Raw genomic sequence first — 10873 nt, forward strand, 5'->3', positions numbered from 1 at the left:
CAGGAGGTGGTGGAGAGGGTGGTCCTGGTCCATGGAGCCGGCCTTCTTAACCAGTTCATTAAGTCTGTTGGTGTCTCCGGCTCCAATGCTGCTCCCCCAGCAGACTACAGGAGTCCAGTGCACTGACCACAACAGACTGTAGAACATCTCCAGCATCCTGCTGCACACGTTGAAGGATCCAAGTTTCCTCAAGAAGAAGAGTCGACTCCTCCCCTTCTTGTACACAGCGTTGTTGTTCTTCCAGTTCAGTCTGCTGTCGATGGAGACACCAGGTACTTGTCCTCCTCCACCATGTCCACATCCTCTCCCAGAACTCTCAGCGGTTGTGGAGCCGTCGTCTTCCTCCTGAAGTCGACCACCATCTCTCTGGTCTTGGTCACGTTCAGACGCAGGTGATTTCTACCGGCCCACTCCACAAAGTCCTCCACTACTGCCCTGTACTCCTCCTCCCGTCCGTCCCTTACACACCGACCACTGCAGAGTCATCAGAGAACTTCTGCAGATGCATGACCCAGAGTTGTCCTGGAAGTCAGTGGTGTACAAGGTGAACAGGAAGGGAGACAGAACAGTTCCCTGTGGGGCTCCAGTACCACTGACCACCCCATCAGACAGCACACGGCCCAGTGGGACAAACTGTGGTCTGCTGTGAGGTAGTCAGTGATCCAGGAGACGGTGGACGCGTTCACCCCCACCACCCGCAGCGTCTCACTCAGCAGCACTGGTTGGATGGTGTTGAATGCACTGAAGTCAAAGAAAGTGATTCTCACAGAGCCACCGGTCCATCCAGGTGAGACTGAGCTCGTTGCAGCAGGTAGATGATGGCGTCGTCCTCTCCCACATGAGGCTGGTATGCAAACTGCAGAGGGTCCAGTGAGGATCTCACCTGCGGTCGGAGGTGGGCCAAGACCAGCCTCTCCAGCACCTTCATCACATGAGATGTGAGGGCAACTAAAGAACACAGTAGTCATCACTGTAGAGCTGTTACCTCTCTAACAAACTGCATTGAGTATTTATACACAGTCTGTGGTATTTATACACAGTCTGTGGTATTTATACTGTGTTCTGTGTCCTGTTAATAAGCGTAGGACCGATTACCGGCAGAATGCGTTTGTCATATTTATGAACTATTTGCCTCTGTATTTATATAAATTCAGATTGTGATGTCGATATTAAATAACTCTGAATATGATCATTGTTTCTCTTAAATGATAAAACTCAAACACTCAGGAATGATCCGCCTCACGTGACTGAATGAAATGATGATCAATGATGTAAAAAGCTAATAATAAAGTTATTGAGGGAAACATCAGATCATGAAAACACAAATCTTTCTAATAAATGTAGAAAGTTGTTTGTGGTCCTTTTGTTGTTCAGACTACAATGAACATTTATTTAAACCAGATGTTGAATCATAAATGAATCAAATATGAACTGGAGTTTAATCTGTGATCCGTCTTCACTGTTTACATGTTGAACAAAATCTCATCAGTCCGATCGGCTGCAGCGTCCAATCACATGACAGATGAACAATGAGGGGGCGTGTCTTCTGTTAAAACACTTCCTGGGTACATCCCAAGTCTCTTATCTGTCATTTCCTCGATCCTCGCTTGAACCGGAAGTTGTTCTGCGCCGCCATATTGACGGCCGTCTTTCATCTCTTATTTCTGCTCTGAGGAGAGAGGAGAGAGGAGAGAGGAGAGAGGAGGGATCTCTGAGGAGACATGAGCGAGGACGCACGCGAACAGACTTCCAGGAAGTGTTTTAACAGAAGACACGCCCCCTCATTGTTCATCAGTCATGTGATATTCATATTGGAGACTACGCACACTCCCTCAGAGACCAGCAACACTGCACTTTGGTTGGAATGTACAAAATACAAACCAGTTTTATTTGTTTTGTACGATAAAAACATTAAAGGTTACACAAACAGATGATGTGAAAAGTAAAGAAAATAAAAGATAAAATGTCAAAAAGCTCAAAGGTTCAGATCAGCAATAAGCCTCGTCACACATCACACATGAACACATGAATGAAGATCAGTGAAACATGATCATCATTAAATGAACACATGATCAGTGAGAATACAAACCAAAGAATGAAAAGTTACATCGTGACACATTCTGCATTATAATATATCTTCATTGAATAAACAGCTGAGCTGGTTCTTGATCAGTAGTTTGGTTCAAACTTCTTTTGTCTCTTTTGATTTGTTTCTATGAGTTTCATCAAACTAGCACACAGTCAGTGATGAATGAAGTCAAAGTGAACAATACCACGTGAAGAACCAAGCTGCATTCAACTGATCCTTCATGTGAGACAGTGTTCTGGTGGATTTGGACGTTTCTGCTTTGACGTGATGTTTATGTGCTTTATTATCTAGAATCGTCCAAAACTTTGATTTCTTTTGATCTCAATGTCACTTCTCAGAGTTTGTTCATTTGTTACACGATGATCAAAGAAGATGAATTTAGTTTGTTCAAATCAAAACAACTCTTCACAACTTGTGCTTCTTGTTCCACAGATGCTGCATTTGATCCAGAAAGACTCTTGTTTGACATTCGGAGGTTTTTCTGAACGCAAACAAATGTTTCGAGACAACAAAGTTCAGTTTTCTACACAAAGTCAAAGATGTTTCACAGCTTCTCTCAGACAACACATCATTCCAGGTCATTACATGGACCTCGCTCAGCTCTTTCACACATCCATCTGCAACACCACAAGTCCCAGAGAGCTCTCAATCCCCCAGAGTCCAGACCAGCTCAGGTACCCCTCACCTGCTCCAACTGCATCTACAACCACTGAGAGATCAGGTTGGTACCAACTCACATCAGCTGTGTGTGATCCTGTACACACTGAAACATCTGGTCAGCAGAGAGAAGGTTCCTCTGCAGGAGGAGACTCTCCCTCCTCCAGAGAACACAGAGTCACTGAGGAACCAGATCTGGACCAGAACCCAAACCCAAAGCCAGGATAAAGAGGTTCAGTGAATGTGGTGTTGAAGGTGTGGAGGTGGATCAGTGTGTCAGAGGAGACTCTGTAGAAGGACAGAGAGCCAGCAGGACAGTCCACATACACTGCTACTCTACCAGAGGAGGAGGAGGAGGAGGAGGAGGAGGAGGTGATGGGTGTTCTTGTCTTATTGTGATAGACATAGTAACGACCAGATTCACACCACAGACTCCAGGACTGATCATTCTCTCCAAACACACAGTCTTCACTGCCTCCTTTCCTGCTGATTCCTCTGTAACTCACTGATATATTAACTCCTCCTCTCGACTCGACCTCCCAGTAACAGCGACCAGTCAGACCAGTTCTACACAGCAGCCGAGGACAGAAGTCAAACCTGTCTGGATGATCAGGATATGACTGAACCTCTCTCACATATGTCACCTTCCTGTTGTTGTCAGACAGTTTGAGTTCTCTGCTCACTGTGTTTGTGTCGAGTGTGAGTTCACAGGAATCTGATGGAGAGAACAAGACACAACACAGCTGCAGTTATTAATCGATAATGTGTTTGATGATCACATCAGAGATGTGAATGAGTGATGTCACAGTTTGAAGATGCTTTGTTTCCATGAATCAAACTCAAAGCACACTTACACTTCCTCAGACCTGGTCTGGACCATCGGACTCCAGCAGGCTCCACCCTGAAAGGAGGAGGGGGGTCAGAGCAGCATGGAGACATGGACATGACATCGCTCTCACACACAGAGCTTTGTTATTCATCTTCACATGAGCACTTATTGTTCATCAGCTCATACTCTGTGACTTCACTGGAGCTTCTTCTGATTGCAGAAAATATTACAGTTCAAGTCCGTCTGCAGCCACAGAGCACTGCCTGTGTCCCCCTAGAACTCTGGTCCAGTCCTCAATAAACCTCTTTGGGCTCTGACACACCACGTCCACAACCAGCTGCTGGTTCTTCACTGAGCGTCTGTGGCCGACTGTCACCTGTACATTCAACAAGTCGACTCTTCTCAGCCAGGGAACTGGCTCTCAGTGCAAAACAAACCAAACCAGGTAAAGCTGAACTCCTTCAGAACAGCAAAACATTCCTGTTGTGATGATTCATCGAGACGCTTTAAACAGATTGTTTCTGTCTGTTTGTCTTTTCACAATAATGTCTGGACTAAAGGGCAACACACACGAGCATCAGAACATCAACTGTTGTTTGATATGAGCCCACAAACCTGCAGCGTGACGACGTTGACTCATGTCAACCCACCATGATGCCGTCAGCGTGTCAGGATGCACCACTGTCCTCTTTACTAACGTTCAACCAAGACACCGCTCCAGAACAACAACAGTTTCATCACCTTCCCTCCCTGTTGGGCTCATCCTGGCTACTGTTCCCTGATACTGACACAAACAGTCTGATGAGTCTCTGGTAGTTTGAGGGCAGCTTGGTGTATCAGGGTCATATTAACCAGGCTGACAGTGTGACAGAGAACAAGTCTCCAGCTCGACCTCCTCCATCAGACTGAGTGTCTGTGGCTGCAGCAGGCCTCTTCATACCTGAGAGTTTCCAGTCTCCAGTGAGGATCCTTCTGTCCATCAGACAGCATCTTCACTCCTGAGTCTCCTGGATGATTGTAGCTCAGGTCCAGCTCTCTCAGATGGGAGGGGTTGGAGCTCAGAGCTGAGACCAGAGAAGCACAGCCTTCCTCTGTGATCAGACAGCCTGACAGGCTGCAAACACACAAAACAACACACATGTCACATGATCTGAGGGAACTGTGAGGGCTGGAAGGTTTATGTTTATGACTGTCATCACCAATCTGTTTGTGTGTGAACTTTAAAGTTAGTACTTAGTCCAAGAAAAGTAATTCACAGGATCACCTGAGAGTCTCCAGTGTACAATGTGGACTCTTTAGTCCTCCAGACAGCATCTTCACTCCTGAATCCTGCAGGTCGTTGTTACTCAGGTCCATCTCTCTCAGACTAGAGGACTGGGAGCTGAGAACTGAGGACAGAGCTTCACAGCTTCTCTCTGAGAGGTTACAGACACTCAGTCTGAAGAGACAATGATGAAGAAGAAATAAACAATAAGTAGAAAAGATAGCAGCGTATTTAAGGTATGATCTATGAATCTAACTCTCTCTGTACTTACAGAGCTTTGTTGGAGGCTTTGACCACTGGCAGCAGCCTCAGAAGAGCCTCCTCTGAAGCAGAGTATTTCTTCAGGTCAAACACGTCCAGATCTTCTTCTGATGACAGTAAGATGAAGACCAGAGCTGACCACTGAGCAGGAGACAGTTCATCTGTGGAGAGACGTCCTGAACTCAGGGACTGTTGGATCTCCTCCACGAGAGAACCATCATTCAGTTCATTCAGACAGTGGAACAGATTGATGCTTTTCTCTGGAGACACATCCTCACTGATCTTCTTCTTGATGTACTGGACTGTTTCCTGATTGGTCTGTGAGCTACTTCCTGACTGTGTCAGCAGACCTCGTAGGAGACTCTGATTGGTCTCCAGAGAAAGACCCAGAAGGAAGCGGAGGAACAAGTCCAGGTGTCCATTTGGACTCTGTAAGGCCTTGTCCACAGCACTCTGGTAGAGACGTGTTAGTTCAGGTTTGCCTCTAGAGACTTTAGACAACCAGGAGGTTGTTGGTTCTTCTGACAGCAGATTGACTCCAGAGCTGATGAAGGTCAGATGGACATGAAGAGCAGCCAGAAACTCCTGAACACTCAGATGGACGAAGCAGAAGACCTTGTCCTGGTACAGTCCTCTCTCCTCTCTAAAGACCTGTGTGAACACTCCTGAGTACACTGAGGCTGCTCTGATGTCAATGCCACACTCTGTCAGGTCAGATTCATAGAAGATCAGGTTCCCTTTCTGCAGCTGATCAAAAGCCAGTTTCCCCAGAGACTCAGTCATCTTCCTGCTCTCTGGACTCCAGTGTGGATCTGTCTCAGCTCCTCCATCATACTTGACCTTCTTCAGTTTGGACTGAACCACCAGGAAGTGGATGTACATCTCAGTCAGGGTCTTGGGCAGCTCTCCTCCCTCTCTGGTCTTCAACACCTCCTCCAGAACTGTAGCAGTGATCCAGCAGAAGACTGGGATGTGGCACATGATGTGGAGGCTTCGTGAGGTCTTGATGTGGGAGATGATCCTGCTGGCCTGCTCCTCATCTCTGAATCTCTTCCTGAAGTACTCCTCCTTCTGTGGGTCAGTGAACCCTCTGACCTCTGTCACCATGCCAACACACTCAGGAGGGATCTGATTGGCTGCTGCAGGTCGTGTGGTGATCCAGAGGCGAGCAGAGGGAAGCAGTTTCCCCCTGAAGAGGTTTGTGAGCAGCACATCCACTGAGGTGGACTCTGTAACATCAGTCAGGACCTCATTGTTGGTGAAGTCCAGAGGAAGTCGACACTCATCCAGACCGTCAAAGATGAACAGAACCAGGAACTCTTCAAACCTGCAGATTCCTGCTGCTTTGGTTTCACTGAAGAAGTGATGAACAAGTTGCACCAAGCTGAACTTCTTCTCTTTCAGCACATTCAGCTCTCTGAAGGTGAATGGAAATGTGAACAGTATGTCCTGGTGGTCTTTGTCTTCAGCCCAGTCCAGAGTGAACTTCTGTGTTAAGACTGTTTTCCCAATGCCAGCCACTCCCTTTGTCATCACTGTTCTGATTGGTTCCTCTCCTCCAGGTGAGGCTTTAAAGAGGTCTTCTTGTCTGATGGTTGTTTCTGGTCTGTGTGGTTTCCTGGATGCTGTTTCAATCTGTCTGACCTCATGTTCATCATTGACCCCTGCAGTCCCTCCCTCTGTGATGTAGAGCTCTGTGTACATCTCATTCAGAAGGGTTGGGTTTCCTGCTTTAGCGATCCCCTCAAACACACTCTGGAACTTCTTCTTCAGGTTAGATTTGAGTTCACGCTGACAAACTGCAGGAAGTCCTGAATGAACACACAACAAAGAAGATCAATGAGTCAAAGAATAGATTTCAACATGTCATTTCCTCACAGAATGAGTCTATGAATACATGTTGGTCCATCTCTTGAGACGTTAGTAAACGTCACATTTATCCAGCATGTTGAATCTTTAGAGAAATCCTCTTACTGCTCTGCAGACAGTCAGCCAGCTCCTCCTGCTGCATTCTCCTCAGGAAGTTCATTGTGATCTTCACAAACGCCTCTCTGCTGCTCCTCCTCTGCTCTTCATCCTCACCGTCCAGCACCTCCTCATCCTCCCTCTGACTCTCTAAGCATTCTGGGTAATCTGAACTCAGTCCCTTCTGGATCTTCTGCAGCTCGTTCTTCACAAAAGTGACGATGTTCTCCTCCAGCAGCTGGAACAGAATATTCTATGAATGACACAAACTAAAACCATGGAAGCAAACATCAGATCCATGTTGGACAGACTGACGATCCACTGGTCTACAGAGTGCAGCATGGAGATGATTGTGAACACAAGAGATGTAACAGTAGTTGTACATGTACAGACCATGAATATGGAGTCCAGGTGTGTTTGATGCTGCTGGGCAGACGGACCTCTGGGAACCTCTGAGCTCTCCTGGTCCTCTCTGTGGAGGGATCATGAAGAATCAGCTCACATTGTGTCCGTCCACACAGAGACCAACACAAGGTAAAGGTCCATGAAGTGAAATGTGGATGTGGATCAGATGAGTCCCTGTAGTGGTAAAGGTTTACTAGTCCTGCTGATCCCTCTGAGAATCAACAGCTCAGTCTTTCAGCTCACCTTTGATCAACAGAGTGGCGTCCATCTTTGAAGCTAATAGGATGATCCATAGACCAGTCACTGTTCATGGACACACAGCTGGGTTCAGGTCCAGGTTTACGTTTACGTTTATGTTTAGGTCCAGGTCCAGGTTGTTCCAGCTTCCTCCTGATAGAAACACCAGATACATTGAGTGATGTAATAAACCTACTGTACTCAGTGTATTAGTATCCTGGTGGTTTTAGGAGACGTTTAGTGTGAAATCAATGTTTCATGTAGAAATGTTTCAGTGTTGATGTTGAAGCTGTATTCAGTGCAGCAAAGACAGGAAGTGATGCAGTGAGGTGACCATGATGGTTGAAGAGTAATGCTGTCCAATCAGGATGAAGAGAGGAACCATGTGGTGTAAAAGAGTTTTACCTGAGTGACCTTCTGACTTCATCATCATCATCACCATCATCACCATCATCATCACCATCACCACCATCATCAATCACCATCATCATCACCATCATCATCAATCACCATCATCATCATCATCTTCATAATCATCAGTTTGAAATCCTCACCTTTGATCAACAGAGTGGCGTCCATCTTTTAAGTCTATAAAACGACCCATAGACCAGTCACTCTTCATGGACACACAGCTGGGTTCAGGTTGAGGTCCAGGTCCAGGTCCAGGTCCAGGTTCAGGTCCAGGACAGTGTGGTCCCTGATGGGTCCTGGTCACATGTGTAGAAACAGAGTCAGTGAATGAAAGACTTTGAGTCATGGACAGGTAGAGATGGTCATCTCACCTCTGAGCTTTGGTGTGGCTGGTTTTAGAGGGAGGGACTCCCTCCTCTCCATCCTCACACTGATTCATAGCAGAGTCCACACCTTCACACAAACACAACAACATTATTTCTCTTCATCATGACAAACACACACAGCTCATTCACCTCAACACTAAAGACACTCATGGGACAGTTTCCATGCTGTTGTCCCTCTGAGCTGCAGAGTCCTCTCTAAGAGATGATGTTCACAACGCTCTTTAGTCTGTTGGCTTGTTGGAAGACCAGAGGAAGACTCTTCATCTGGCTTTTTATTGGCCTCTTTGGGGATGACGTCACTTTTCACTTCTATTTGAGTGACTTTGAAAAGCTCTTCAACGTTTGAAATGTTCCTCTGTTTCCACGTCTACTGCATCCAGTCAGAGCAGGAAGCAGCTACAAACAGGAAGAAACGTAAGCTGTGAACGTGCTTCAGTGTTTGTAACATAACAGGCTGTCAAAGTAAAAGCAGCTCTCCAAACTCTCGGTCTCCTGGAGGTCTGACAGTAATCTAGTAGAACATGTCGGCAGAGGAGACGAGTGAGGAGTCCAGAGAAAAGGACCGGCAGTGAATCCAGAGGCTGAGAGAGGAAAGTGGGCTCAACTGGCTGTTAGTCGAATCCTTCAATGAAACACTGTGAGCTCTCATCTGCAGATGTTTACTGATGTGTTGTCACAGTGTAGTGTGCATCCTTTATTGTGACATGTAACCTGTTCACAGTTCATAACTTTATGATCTTTTTTATCACTTTTCACTGTAAAGGTCTCAAGAGCAGATTGATCGGATCTGAAGTCAATCAGGTTAAATCTCTAGGAGTTAAAGTACGTTAATAATAATAACAATAATAAGAATGCAAAAACTATAATCATAACAATCATAACAATAATAATAAATATAACCACTGACTTCTGGTTTAATCTAAATTAAGTTTCATAGGTACCGTATGACGTCATCGTCCGCTCTAAAGCTACCGTACATCCCTCCAAGCAGTACTTCCGGTCCGGTCAAAGTAAAGCATCGCGTGTCTTTTAGTTTACGTTAAGGAACAGAAGAGTAACTTAAGATCCTCAAAGTCTCTTTAAGTCAGGACGAGTCAAGACTGGCGACACGTTCTTTGTGTATTTGTTTAACAGCAGACACTCTCTGTGTCCAAATGTCCTTCGGGACAATAAAGTCATCTCTAGTGTTGTTTTCATAAAAACACACAATTCAACTGAGAAGGAAATTAAAAAGAAATGTATTGATTAAAATAAATCTTTTTATTATAATGTTTACAGAAGGATAATATGTTCTTAGAGCTCGTGTTAGACGTTAAACAACTCATAATTCATCTCTAATTTCTATTTTATATTCATGTGGAAACATCTCCTTCAAACTACTGGATTTCTTTAAGTTCATCACCAAATTTTACAGATGACACCTGAACACATCATGATAACGTTATAATGTACCTTCAGCCAGTACTCCTGTTCACTGAGCAGAGCCTGAAGGCATCATGATGTAACTGAATTGAACCTTCTGTTGGTTAGCCGTTAGCGGTGCTGCTAACGTTACTAGCTCTCCTCTGATTGGTTGTTTACAATGAAACGTGATCACAGATCAGAGACTAGAAACTATAAAGGTCTTGATCACATGTTTCTCACTCAGTGATGACACGAGGCTCTGATCGGTGTCTGATGTGTTTTCAACAACTGAAACTAATCTGACTTTACACTCATTGAACAAACTAATAGATATAGCATGGTATAGTAGCTTGTACTCTGAGTAGCAGCAGTAATAGAGTTGACGGTGGTACAAAGTTAATGTTTCATCAACGCTGGTAAAACTTGTACTCGTGTCATTTTTATAGCCGTTGTAATATTTATCAAAGGATGATCTAACTTCCTCGTTCACCTTTAGTCTGATCTCCAAGCACTACCACCTACAACCCTAAATCAGACGGTATGGTGGAGCGTCATAACCGGACTCTGATTGATCAGCTGGCGAAGATGCTGCTCTCGCATGGAGGTGAATGGGATGATTATGTGAAGCAGGTGGCGTTTGCCTACAACACATCCAGACATGCCAGCACTCATTTTACCCCTTTCTCCCTCATGCACGGACGCGAGGCACGTGTTCCAGCTGATGTTCTGATTTCTAACAGAGTCGAGATATCTCAGGGCTCTGGAGTCCTGCCGGAGTATGTGCCGTCCCTGGTGGGGAGGCTGGAAAAAGCCTTCAGTGCAGCAAGGCTTCATGCTACAGAAGCTCATGAGAGACAGAAACTGTATCATGATGAGGATGTTTGCCATCGTCCTTATGGAGAGGGCGCGTTAGTGTGGCTTAACAACCCGACTGAGAGTCGCACCAAACTGGCGCCTCACTGGAA

At 45.6% G+C, this 10873-nt stretch overlaps 1 protein-coding gene across 1 annotated transcript; it reads right to left on the reverse strand.

Annotated features, from left to right (window-relative positions):
* Positions 1–2865: 2865 nt before the first annotated feature.
* On the reverse strand, positions 2866–8557 carry LOC306778976 (NLR family CARD domain-containing protein 3-like; the record flags this gene model as incomplete). The annotated part of the gene is made up of 8 exons (XM_079270715.1): positions 2866–3461; positions 3601–3647; positions 4516–4689; positions 4840–5013; positions 5111–6911; positions 7075–7303; positions 7459–7537; positions 8490–8557. The coding sequence occupies 8 exons, from the start codon at positions 8555–8557 to the stop codon at positions 2866–2868; spliced, it is 3168 nt and encodes a 1055-aa protein (XP_079126841.1).
* Between the last annotated feature and the right edge of the window lie 2316 nt (positions 8558–10873).

The sequence above is a fragment of the Melanostigma gelatinosum genome, assembly GCF_949748355.1.
Source record: "Melanostigma gelatinosum genome assembly, chromosome: 6".
Taxonomy (NCBI): Eukaryota; Metazoa; Chordata; class Actinopteri; order Perciformes; family Zoarcidae; genus Melanostigma; species Melanostigma gelatinosum.